The 13,559-nt window shown below is 48.1% G+C and overlaps 1 protein-coding gene across 1 annotated transcript; it reads right to left on the bottom strand.

The window, feature by feature from the left end:
• Positions 1-205: 205 nt before the first annotated feature.
• Positions 206-5,826, bottom strand: LOC136492666 (protein IQ-DOMAIN 32-like). Its single transcript, XM_066488658.1, has 6 exons — positions 5,479-5,826; positions 3,361-4,107; positions 3,071-3,241; positions 2,479-2,535; positions 741-2,382; positions 206-606 (listed from the first exon to the last, which is right to left on the bottom strand). The coding sequence occupies exons 1-6, from the start codon at positions 5,581-5,583 to the stop codon at positions 587-589; spliced, it is 2,742 nt and encodes a 913-aa protein (XP_066344755.1). The 5' UTR covers positions 5,584-5,826; the 3' UTR covers positions 206-586.
• Positions 5,827-13,559: the final 7,733 nt, after the last annotated feature.

Here is a 13,559-nt window from a genome sequence, read left to right as displayed (position 1 = left end):
CGACAAATCTCTTTACACTCGAGAGCTAGATGCATGTACCAATAGTTCACCATTTGTGACAAATTTCTTCACTCTTGAGAGCGGATTTAACTCGGTGTTATACGCTTTTCTGGAGTTAGAAGAATTTTGGAAGCAACAAACACCCTAACTCACATCACGTGCGATGAAGCAAACAATGCGAAGCAGGGTGATCCGAACAGAAGTTGATTCGTGGCTGCAGATACAGAAACAAATGAAATGAGAGCCATATCCACACCAACAGAAACTTCAATATCGCCAAATACAGACCAACCCACACACTCCTGATGCCACTGTTGCATTACAAGTCAAGGGGCATATTATATTACACACAGAAACCATTATCAGTCACATAACACAACCAATAAGATCCAACAAATGTACACATATCAAGCGGCAGCTGCTGCCCTTCTTCCAAACATACTCGCTATTCCAACGACGAATCAAGGGGAAAAAAACTGACGAATTAGATGGAGTGTGCAGAGAAGGCAAGAGTCATCACGCGAAATCCATCTAGATATTCGATGGCACCCCCACGCGTAATATGCTGCTGTGCTCGGCCTACCCATCAGATATGCCACCTCTTGTCTGCGCGTAAGAAGGTCCGTTAGGAGAACTCAGAGAGCAACCACAAGGTAATTACGACATGTCTTGATAAAATGAACTTCGAAACACAACTGGATAATGCATAATAATAGCCTATTAGAGAATAAGGCACTTACCAGAAGAGTTGTGAGGAGCAGGGCCATTGCTTTTCACGTTTTGCTGAGCCTGCGATGATGATCGCTGCATGCGAGGTGACGAGTCATGCTTGCCATCGGTCATGGGCAATGAGTGCCTCTTCCTTGGGTTGCTGTCCTGCACATCTGGGCTCATCTTCGGGGACGACGCCTTGGCTCTTGCAGATTCTGTAAATTGCATGTAGCTTGGCAACGGGTTGCTGTTGCTGTTGCTGTTGCTCATACGAGGTTCTTGATCGATGTGGTCGGATTTAGCAGCCTTGCTTGAGTTCTCTCTCTTGGCATGCCTTGATTCCTTTGAGAAGTTGTCAGTGCTGCTCCGTCCAACTGACTCACTGCCTGGACTAGCCAGCGACCTCTTGCTTGCATGGGACTTGGGCTTTTTGCTCCTGCTCTTTTTGGTATTAACAGAGACCTCACTCGATGGTGTTCCATGAGATTCAGGAATGGTCGTTCGGCTCATTGGAGTTCCTTCAGGTGTGGCATAAGATGCGACAGATTTTTCCAATCGTTCATGCAAATCTGGCATTTCCGGTTCAACATGTGGCCCCTGAACAAGTTCCTTTTGTGGCTGAGCTTCTATTTCAAGGGCAGGAACATGGCCATTCTGTTCTACTTCCTCCTGCGGCTGGGCTTCTACTTCAGGAGCATTCTTTACCTCAGAATGGACAATATTGGAGTCTTTATCAGCTTTGCCAGTGACATAGTTTCTATTTTCCAGAGCTCCAATCTCCATCACGATCTCCCCACCATCACCTTCTGATCTATCTGGTGAGTCCAGTGTGGATGAAATTGATATTTCAGTCCCACATTCTGATGCAGCAACTATCATTTTAGTATCATGACCAACTGAGCTTTCTAGTATGCCTGTGCCATCTTGCTTTGACGAGGAATCTTCTTGTGAACTAGGAGTGTGCACCCTTGACTTGCTCGCCCCATCCAGATGTGATGAGCTGCTGGACCTGCTGACTGTCGAATTTGTACTCAGCTCTTCGAATTTCAATTGTGCAGCAGCAAATGCTGGATTGCATGACTTTCTCGCCACAAACCTTTTACCTTCCATCTCCAGTGTCTGCTCAGAATTGTATGCATCACTACTGTCCTCATTGGATGATTCAAATTTTCCAGGAAGTGGACAGGGATTCCTTAATGCATTAGCTTGGGTATACTGTTGATCCAAGGACATCAAAGGCTCGTCCACATCATTTTCAGCCTTTTGGTCAGTTACTTGCTCAGCATCTACATTAGTAGTTTCAATCAACTCTGATTCAGGATCATGTTCCATTTCCATCTTAGGGCTTTCATCTGGGACACTTGCAGGAGCCTCCAAGGCACTAGAATCGGATATCTCTGCTGTTTCTTTCACATCATCAGCCACCAACTTGGGGAAAGATAGGTCTGAGTCCAACTGAACAATGTCTTCATCACACTGAGAATGTTCAGTCACTTGTTCGGTCACAGTTCCACCCATCAACTCACTATTTTCTTCATGCTCTGGCAGATGCTCCACAGTGATTGGTGGAATTAAGGCTGTCCACCTCTCCATCCATTCCCATGTAACATCAGATTCCGAAGGATCACATTTTATGTGAATGGATTTTGAAGTCGACGTGTTGTCCATGAGCTGACAGAAGATGTGCAATGTGAATATGAGGAAATCCAAACTACAGAAAGAGAGATGGATATTTTTAGACTTTTAGTGTGGATTCTCATGTCTTACCTTGAGAGCAAATCCATTGCGAAGCAATTTCTCACCTGAAGAATGAGCAATACTCTCCTGCATGGGGAAAACAACATGTGAATTGACAGAGCTAAGGAGCAGAAATTGGTTGCAGCTCTCAAGAATGTTTAGGGGGGCTACAGTCAGCACTCTAACACAAACCATGTCGGCCCGTTTACATGTTTGATGCAGAAGATGATCTCTTATGCAATGGGATTGAATTTCACAACAGCCAAAAAGATAGCAGATAACCAACAGATGTAGCAAGTTGAATGGAAACAAAAACTCTGAAGACTTGCAATAGATTAACAGCTTCCAGGATGCTAGCTAAAACTAGGAAAAACTGCACATAAACATCTTAGATCTTACTAATGTTGCTAAGCCCTACTCAGCTGACTCGGCAAAACAACCTCATCACAAAGATATAATCCGTATCAATAAATGGCACATGATATGGTTGAGCCAGGTAAAATATTATTCTGTTCACTAACACTGGTCGCATAATATATATTCATAATCCAATTCCAATGTAGCCGATGCAAAACAAAAAATTCATAAATGATAATGCCTTAAACAGAAAGCCATCATTCACCTGAATCTTTCCTGGTGAATGTTGTGCTTGATGAGCCCTGATTAACCCTTGAATTTTAATAATCGCAAGCAAGCATTGTAAAGATTCTGAAGCCTGCTTTCTAACTAGATGTCCACGTATAACAGCTTGCAGTTTCACCAGATCCTTCTGATTCAGTAGCTCTTCCCTTGCCTGTAGTCATGCAAATGGATAATGTCTTATTTTTTTACGTTGATAATATATAAATAATTAATAACATTGGATGAGGAACAGCTAAGCATAATGCTAAAAGAGCAATAATTGCAACTTACAATGCAAGTGCCACTGCCAGGCTGAAGATTAGTAGCTGCAGACTCCAAATGATCTTCCTCAGGGTCTGCACTGCTTCCTTCAACAAGTGAGGTGTTTTCCCCCTGCTTCGGCCCAGTTGATGAGACAGAAATAGTTTCATCTGGCTCTTCAATTAGTTCCTCAACTGCCCTTTCGGGTGTCTCTTCTGTTGCATTTTCTATTGTCCCTTCAGCTGTATTTTCAGATGCTGTCTCTGTTATTTTTTCAGCTGGTTCTTCAGTTGGTGCATCATTTATTTTTTCGGCTGGCTCATCAGTTGGTGATTCAGTTATCTTTTGAGTAGGTAAAAGGGCGTACCCAGTGCAGAGAGCTCCCGCTCTGTGCGGGGTCTGGGGAAGGGTGTCAGTGGCAAGCCTTAGTTCAATTGATTTTTCAATTATCTGGTCAGCTGGTTCTTCCATAAGTTTGTCAATAGGCTTTTCAATTGGCTTCTCCAGCAGCTTTTCATCAGAGTTCTCTTGATGCAGAGGCTTCTCCTCTGGCTTCTCTTGGCGCAGAATCTTCTCATCTGGCTTATCTTGTTGCAGAGGCTTCTCCGAGGCATAAGAATATGTTGAAGTATAAACATTGTTGCTTGGTGTAATGTCAGCCTTAGCTTTGCTGGAACTAAGAGTTTCAGGTTCTGAGATATCAGAGTTCTTCAAAACTCGATGCCTTGTAGACCTCCTACGAAAGCTCCATCTGCTTTTATCTGATATGGCCTTGCTCTGAAAAGAGTGAACATGCACATCAGCGTGAAGTTCAGTAATTGATATGAGGAACAAATTGAAAGAACTTCTGTTACTTTCCACGCATACAAAAAGAAAACTTGAGAACTGATTGCAAAAGTGGAAGGTATTACTATTTAGGAAATACGTTGTGAGGAAACTACATTGTGAGGTCTATGCACTAATCCATTTCATATCCAAATTTAGGTAGTGGAGGTCTATGCACTAATCCATTTCATAAAAAATGGTGCATTACACATTGAACTAATTTAGGCCATACTTCGTGACAAAGTGCACCACTTAAAAGTTTGCATGTACTGATAGTCGGGGAAGACTATAGATCGCAAGCAAAATATCTCTGACTTATTATTAACACTGATGTTCCATTAAAGTGTAATAAACTTTGCGTACTTTTGTCAATTTAAATGAGCTAAGCTCCCCTAAATTAAGAGGTACAGCCATGCAAGCTGACCTGTCAAAAATCAATAACCTGTTCTACCACATGCTGAATTTCATGTTGCGCATACAAGAATCCTCCAACCCAAATGGTAATTTTACTCAACACTTTTGTTATCTGTGCAAGAATATTTGCTCCAGAGTCAGGTAACACCTTCCTATCTTCTAGCCTTGTAGCGGATATAGTCACCAGTAGCCCATCATTTGAAACAAAATTGTCAAATCAGGAAGGGACAGGGCTGGAAACAACCAAGCCTAAAGAGGAGAAAGACAGACGCAACAGGCCGAGGTTGACACAGTGAAAGCAGTTGCATAGTAGTGAGAGCACTACATGGAGCATACAAAGAAAGCAGCATCAGATCCTTTCCTGCTGTGCTGCATGGGATCAAGACGACACAAAACAGCACACTAAGCCATAAAAGATATGGCACTGATTGACTGCAGCTATGGACATGCAGCAAAAGAATAAAAGAAAGTTTTTTTTGTTGTTGTTGTTGTTGTTGTTCTTTAGTTTCATCCAGAAAGAACGAAATTTTCAGGTGAAGAGCCATGTCCATGCAGTCAGGCAACATCATGCTCACGAAATGATGAACAATTGTCCACCTGTCAACATCGCAAACAAATCCGAAAGTAAAAAATTCAAAGCCGACGAAGTGAGCGAGCTGAACCAGTGAGGAATCTCTCAATTCGGAACTTGATTCCAGCTCCCCGCTTCGAATTAAACCCAGATCTAACAAGGATCACACACACCCTGCCCCTGAACCCCACGCATTAGGCAGAGATCTAAGGACGGCAGCTCGAAAAAGGAAGCAACTTTCGGCGCTGTACAAGACGCCGCGCGGAAAGAAGAAAGAGAGAGAGCAGGAGACGCCGCATTCCGCGGCGCAAGGGAGGCGGGCACGCAGCACGGCTGACCTCGTCGGGGTGGTCGTCGGCGTCGGCGTCGGAGCCGGCGGCGGGATCGGATCCGGAGCCGGCGCAGACGAGGATCTTGAGGCAGCCGTTCTTGGACCGCGCCATGGAGCGGGGTGGATCACGACCGACCGCGGGGCGCGCGCGTGCGTTTCTGGAGACTGGGGCGGAACAGGACGGCAGTGGATGGCCGCTCTGCCTCTGCTCCTTCTGCGCTGCACGTTTGCCTGCGGCTGATGCGGCGGCTTGGCTTGTTCGCTTGCCGTTGGTGCCTGTGCAGCTCTGCACGGCGTTTTTATATTTTTGGATGGAGGCCTCCCTCCTCCTCGGGCCATCCGCTGCTCTTTCCGCTCCTTCCCTGTGCGTTTCTTTATCTAGACTAGACTAGACTAGAAAAAAAATCAGTGTGCTTTCCTTTTTCTTATATAAATATTCCCATGTGACTTCTTTAATAAATCTTCACTTTCCGTAAATTAAATTAACCTAGTACAGTAATTCTATTAGCATTAAGTATTTGGTTAAAAAATGTTTATACAGAAGTAAAATATATACATTCCCCGCCAAATCCATATGTTTTGAGCCTACTAAACAAAAATTGAGCTAAAACTTAATTAAAAAGGTATGTTAAGATACTTTTCCCTGGTTATAATTATGCAAGAGATAAAGGAGTCCATTAAGGTACCGAGACAAATTTTCCATTGAAGCGAAACGGCCCTTCCGAAAACCGCAGAAAACAACACGTAGAAAAGCGTCCAGTGTCCTTATCCAAACGAATTAGGCAGCCGCACGCAGGCAGGCCCTCGAGATGACTACAGCGACACCGAAGCCTGTGTGTGTTCACGGCACGGCACGGTAGCGTCCTGCCGCTGCGAATTTGGTCTGTGCTTTGTTGTGATTTGAAGGTTACGGTAGGGAGATCGTCTTTAAAGATGCGAATGGCGACAAGCATTAACGCCACGCCTATCACTAGGCACTAGCGTAGCATAGCGACATGTACTTGCTGTAGCTTGAATGGTGACGCACCGCACACTGTTTGCTGGCTTCGAGTCAAGTCCATGCTCGTCACGTACCGCACCGGACCACCGGTGCTCGCTCGCTGCTTAAATGGCTCGTGCTTTGTCACGAGCAAAACGTATGCTACCGGTAGGACAGGCACGGGCCGAGAGGCACGACACGAGGAGACGTGGGGCGAGCACGAGAAAGCGTTGCGGGGCTTGGGGCTGCGGACTGCGTGCCTCGGGAGGAGACGCCGCCCGACCGCCCGGGGGTGCCGGGGTGGTGCTGGTGCCCCCGCGGAGCGCATGGCGGGCGGCCGGCGGGGGTGGTGGGCTACTGGGCTGGTCGGTCCCGTCCCGCGCGCCTGCGGCTGGTGGGCGAGTTCACGTGACCTGCCGCCGATCCGACCGGGGAAATCGCCCGAAAAAAGCGAGGAAACGCAGCACAGACCTCGGCGCGCGCCCGCACCCCCACCCGCCCCAACATTGCCGTTGCTGGACGGCCTCGGGCTCTCCCGCTCACGAGCTGCCTGCCTGCCGCGTTGCGGGAACGGGAGCCGGGGGCGATGCCGCGATGCGGAGCACGCGCGGCAGTCGCTGAACGCTGCCACGGTCTGTGCCTTTTCGTCCTGGTAGCGCTGGTTGGATCGTGGGCTCGCGGCGACAAAGCTTTCGTCAGAGGCACGAAGGCAGCTCCTCTCTGTGTCTTTTTTGACGACGCTGTCCTGCTTCACTCAAGATAGCTTCGACCTTCAGTTTAGTTGTGAACTTCAAGGTAAATTTACACGTATATAGCAAGACTGAAATTTTATCATTTCCCGGTGAATACGTTCGGTCGAGGAAGAGGAGATACTAGCGCATCACTACGGAGTGGTATAGGGTGGTGTGTACGTGTGAGATGAGGTGGACCGAGTTGCTGCTGTCCGCGCTGCGAGTGGGCCCGCGACACCACCAGGCACGTGCCAGCCTTTCGCACATGGACACGTCGCCGGCCGGCGGCCACCACCTGCTCGCCCCGTCGACGCACGTTACCGCCACGTGCAGTGGTACCCCTCGAGGTCTCAAACCCTGGAAGCCGTAAACATTATCCTCCCCACGCCCGCTGTTGTACTTGCACAGTTGCACTACCGGCCTCTCCTCTCAGAGCTCTGATTACCACGGTAATAATAATAAACTAAGCATCATGCTCCTGGAACAAGAGTTTATTATTACGTATTAGTAGTATCCTCCTAATCTTCTCGCTAACAGCCGTCAAAGCATCTGGTCCTGGCAGTAAACCAGGCATAACAAATACTAAAATTCCTATGTGAATGATGCTTGGAATCGCAGAGAGCATGCGTCCAAGCACGAAGCTGCTTTTCTGGGCGGTCGGCGATGCAGCAATGATGCCCAGCCTAAAGGCCTTGGAGGCTGGAGGAAAAGAATGACCAGAGCAGCAGGATAATGAGCCCTGCACTGCAGGCTTCAGACGCCAAAAGGAGCCATGATTATTTCGGTCCTTAATGGCTAATGGTGCCTGATCCTGGACAGTAGCCAGGATGGTCAACATCTTCTCATCTTCACCATTCTGCTAGCACGAGTAATACTATTCAGTTTCCTGACCTCCAGCAGACATCAGCTACCCTGGCATTAGCACTGCAAAAAAATGGATATTTTCTGATCAGCAACAGTCAGCAATGCTGGAACAGAGTGGCTGGCGGGGTCAGACAGTGAATACTTGCTGAAAACTCTTGTCAGTTTGTTTATGTTGGTTTAGGGTCTGAAGGCATGGTTTAGGTCAGCTAATGCAGGAAATCACCAGATAAAACAATCTACCTCAACCAAAGCATATCTTCAATGGATAACAAAAGTCATGACCTGAAAACGGGCACACCACACCACACCTTTCTTTCTTCCCTCGTAGTAGTATCTTTTTCTTTTTGCTCACTGCAGTGGGTTGCGTGTTTTGGAAGCACATAACAGTATCTCCCACCACCGCCCCCCAAAAAAGGAGGGCAGACAACAGTGATTGGGGGATCACAGAGACAGCATGTCCTGCACCTGTGCACCAGCTAGCTCTCGGATCACTTCGGATGGGAGAGCATTAGGTTAGAGTTTGTTGGGATCCTCCGATTATCTTAGCCTAAGTGTGGTGTGGTTAATTAACTAGTGCCTAAACGAGAGGTCACTGTCAGAGAGTTGGGAGGCAGTGACAGGCTACTCCATGTTGCTTGTGGAGAAAAAAGAGCAGAGCAGGTCTGGTCTGAGTGCCTACAGCCCATCAGACAGAGGGACTGGGAAGTGGGAACTGGCATCCGAGAATGAGATCTAGTGGGTTGCTTCTTGTTCTTGGGTCCACCCATTATGGATATTTCTTATGCTCAGAATTATTGGCATAGAACAGCAAAGCAGTTATTCATAGCTCTTTCGTCGCTTTTCAAAACAAAATAGTCGTTGGAGAATGAATTCATTGTTCCTGAAAATTCAAGGTCTAGGTTCATTTAAACAGTAAAGGCTCGAATAAGCCATCTATAATTATTTTAATTAACCTTTTAGATTCCTTCACTTGAATAGTAAAGGTGTATTTAAACAGCACCCATTCTAGATTCCTTCTCTTGAGGTGCACTTATGTTTAACGAGTGGAGAGACATCACAAATATGGGCTAAGTCATCTTGCTAGAGAAATCTCAGGAGGTGATGAAAAACGTCCAGCTCCGAAGAATGACTGCATTGACATAAACAGACACTGCATTTACATACCGAAATAATTGCGACTACGACTGTAATCAACGATGTCCCATGCACGAAAGGTTTTCTGAATCGTTATTGGGAGCTAATCCCCGTCCTAATCTGTCGATCTGTACGTGTATGTAGTACCATGCGCTAACCTGGATCCTTGTTGGCAATGATGGGATAGCTGTGTTATCCTATATGCGTAGGCAACTGCAATGATAGACGTGGGCTGATGCCTTGTCATTTGTTAGACAGGCACACTGGGGGATGCCTACCTACCAAGCCTTACCCTGCCGTTGGAGCAGCATGCATGTCAACTTGTTATATCATGGTATTATGCCAGAAGTCTTAACAGATTTTATACAGAAAAAGAAAACTGAATTGGAACTAGAACCTTGTGTTTCCTTTCCTGCAGTGAAATGAAATGCTAACAGAAATTAAGGACTTATATAGTAAGTAGAGGGAGTACTTCAGTTTCAAATCAGAAAATCAGTAGAGGTAGGACTTAAATTTCAGATCAGAATAGCTTGTTTGACAGCAAAACCAACTGGTAGAACAACTTTAGGTGGGATGTTGTATCTGCTTGTTGAGAGAAGGGGAAAACGAACATGGGGCTCTCTATGGTGGTTACCAGAGAATCATATATCTCAAACACCTGCAGTTTACTAAAGACATGTAGTAATTCGCTGGCCATGTTCTCTGAATTTTTCAAACAACATTTCTGTCGATGTTCATGTCACCCCTAACCGCTTAGGGTCTATTTGAAAAGCAAGAATTTCAGAAGAATCATACAAAAATTTTACATGATTCAGTTCACTTTCACAGAAAAAAGCAATGCATTCCAAACAGAGCATTAATAAATATAATAAAAGCCATGGCAATAAACCAGCCAGTACATACTTCAGTGACCAGAAAGGACGAGATCATACGGCGCCGCAAAACAAAGAAAGGGATATTTATATTTATAGGTTTGATCAAGGTGATCCATGCAGAAGCACATGAACGGGACAACCGCATGCAAATCTACCTCAACCAACGCCGATCTTTCCTGCCCCATCATATGTCAGGGGAATCATGGACTCGGGAGAGAGAGGAAGGCGAGGCAAACAAGGACAGGGCACCGCATTAGCAGCTCGAAACCTTCAAGAGAGGGGAAAACCGACAGCGATCGGGGTTAGCTGAGTGGCTCTAATCCCAGCTTTCGGCTCGATAACTGGGCTGAGCCGCTAGCACGGGGACAAGGAGAGTTCACCTAATTGCTACGTCTAGATGACATTCCCGTGTGTGTTCTTGAATCCTTTTATTAAAAAAAAATATTGTTTTTTTTTCTGGGGAGTTAGCTAAAAGAAAGCCATCTTTCAGTGCTTCCCATCTGTGCCACCTAATTTCTTTGACAACGCACAGTCCCGTCAGATTAACTACCCCCGGTGGCCGGCCGGCCCAGACAGAAGAAGCTACTCGTGCAGGTTAGAAATTAACGTCGTACCTGGTACGTACAAAAACGCATTGTATATTTTGTCCTTGGTATGGTACATCCATGGACTATGATCGGTGTTCTTGGCTACTACTAGAGGCCAAAGAAGGATACGTGCGATCAAGATGAACAGACAGGTGAGAACTTTCTCGTGCGATGCGCAGCGACGACAGAGAAAAGGACATCTGAATACGAAAATCTACTGCTAGTCTGCTACTATCTTTCTGTGCACGATCACCACTGCATTGGCGTCTTATGGAATCCGCTGGCAGCAGTAGCTGCCGGCCTGCGTTCACTGTTCAGTCTCATCAGAATTCAACCAAACCAACCCCGGGTATCCCGATATACGCGCCCACGCGCGACATCGGCGGACGAAGCTACACATCTACATGCGTCATGGAGTGGAACGGAAGGGGAGGCAGCACGCAGCAGGCATCGCACATGCGGCGTCGCTGCTAGCCCGGCGCGGCTGAGATGTTCTGTCCTGTCCTCGTCTCGTCCATGCCGTCCTCACATGTCATATTGGAGTAGGAGTAGAATATCGTCGTCTCGTCCAAGAGCGGCCGGCATGCATGTGAGTACCAGCGGAAGCTGCTGTTGCTACGGACTACGGTAGCAATCATACCAGCGGTTGGGCTCGATTGACTACAGGAGCCAGTGAGCGGCGGCAGTTGGGCCGATCCGGAGGAAGAGAAGAGAAGCCCACGAGTCAGCGTGCCGAGGCCACAGGCCAGTCCACGATGGGCGTGTTTGCCTCAGCCTGCTCGGACCAGGAGGGCCAGGCCACCGGGAGGCAGGCCCAGCAGCTGGGACATGCGTTTGTTTGGTTCCGTTTCTCATCAGAGCCTGTCTGGCCAGAGTCTGTGTTTGTTTGCCCGCACCACGGTATATGGTCACCGTCAGGGGCGGATCAGGGGGGGGGGGGGGGGGGGGGGGCTCCAGCCCCTCTAGTGTCTTGATTTCACCACTAATCACTGTAGCAAAAACTTGATTTCACCATTAAATCTTCATGCAAATCAACATCTCCATTGTTTTAGCCCCTCTTATCCTGCATCGTGCATCCGCCACTGGTCACCGTGGAGTACTACGGGTTTTAGCCCCTCTTATCCCGCATCGTGCATCCGCCACTGGTCACCGTGGAGTACTACGGGTGGAGTTACTCCCACAGTGGCATTTCATCAAGCGCTTGGGGTCAACCTCGCCGTGACAACAACATCACCGGCTCGACGCCCCCCGGCAACCGCGAGCCGTGACCAGGTCGACAGTGGGCAGCGCCATGCATGCCGCTGGTGAGTCGGGGTACAGCGGCTCCGCACCCCACGGGGTGCACAGCCCCTCCAGCTCCGACTCCACCGCGCCCCTCGAGCTCCCCTCCACCGAATCGAGCGGAGTAGGCGTCAAAGGGGAAGAGGCCGGCGCGAAGCGCGAGGAGGTGGAGCCGGCGGCCGGCGGAGAGGGAGGTGGCAGCGGCGGCTCCGCGGAGGGCAGGGGCAGGGGCAGGGCCGGCCGGATGAGCGGGGTTGGCTCGGTTGGCGGCAGCGAACGCGTCCTGCGCGGCGACGGGGTCGCCGGAGGAGAGGAGGTCCGCGACGTCTGTGGACAATGACGAGGGGCGGGACGGATCCACGGCGCGGAGAGTGAGGTCGGAGCTCAGACGCCAGGCCACCGGTGACAGGGTCGGGGTGGGAGACAGAGACGCGGAGGGAGAGCGCGTGGGTGAGCGTATAGATGGCCAACGGCCCGGGCCGGCCCAGCCCCGTGAAAAAGCACGGACCGATAGGGGTCGGGCCGGCACGGCACACCGGGCCTCCTGGGTCGTGCCTCTTAGGGCCATGGGCCTAGCCTTCGGCCCAGGCATGGCACTATGGGCCATTTTTTGTGCCGTGCCGGCCCGCGAAGCACCACCAGAGTTACGGGCCGTGCCAACCCACGGCCCGTTACCCTTGCATTCGCATAATCAAACAGATAGAATCAAAGTTTCATACATTCACAGATCATAGTTTCATACATTCACAGAATCAAAGTCCAAATGTTCGATACATTCACAGTTTCATACATTTACAGAATCAAAGTCCAAATGTCCGATACATTCACAGTCCAATAGAGATATCAAACTCCAAACTCCAAAGCCAACACATAACAGAAATAACCAAAATGAACTGTTTAGTGCAATGCTGCCTCATTAAAAACCTTTCTAGGTAAAACTCACACTTGTGAGAAACCCTAGAAAGGAAAAAAGTGCAGCCAGCTCTTAATTAACCATTGTTCAAATGACAAACAAGTCTTTCACAGTCACACTCACCCTTTCACAGTCACAGATCACACACACACACTCTCAAGAGCACTCACCCTTTCACTAAGTACCAGGAGCACCACCAGCAGGTTCATCTTCATCAAGGTACAAGTTCTGGAATGAGTCTTCCAGCTCTTGGTTGTCAACAGCATGATGTTCCCTTTTTTTCTCCTAACTCCTAGTCTTTTATGCAAGTCAGCATCTCCACAGTCTCTGGTGACAAGCGCCGCCGCCGTTCCTCAAGTATCCTACCTGTCAAACTGAAACAAGACTCCGAAGAGATAGTAGATACATGAACTGATATGATATCTCTAGCAATTATAGACAGGATTGGAAAGGTTAGCTCGTGGTCATGCCCCCACAAAAGTAGGTCAAAATCATCCTCATAAGAAGTGACATTGTCAGTGTCTAAGTAAGCTGAGAGCTCACAAACAGCAGAAAGAAATTTCTTCAGTGAAGATGTAAGAATGAAGAAAACAACCATTGGCAGCCAGTTTGTACACTCTATCGCAAGCCATGTTCCACTCTGAGATCTCTTTCCTGCTTCCACCCTTGGGGAATTTGGGGCATCTAAGAGGGAGAGGATGGTTGCTCGCGATGAGGGGAAGGG

The sequence above is a fragment of the Miscanthus floridulus genome, chromosome 11, assembly GCF_019320115.1.
Source record: "Miscanthus floridulus cultivar M001 chromosome 11, ASM1932011v1, whole genome shotgun sequence".
Lineage (NCBI taxonomy): Eukaryota > Viridiplantae > Streptophyta > Magnoliopsida > Poales > Poaceae > Miscanthus > Miscanthus floridulus.
The sequence above is the reverse complement of the archived record's forward strand: the minus strand, read 5'-3'. Positions and strand labels throughout refer to the sequence as shown.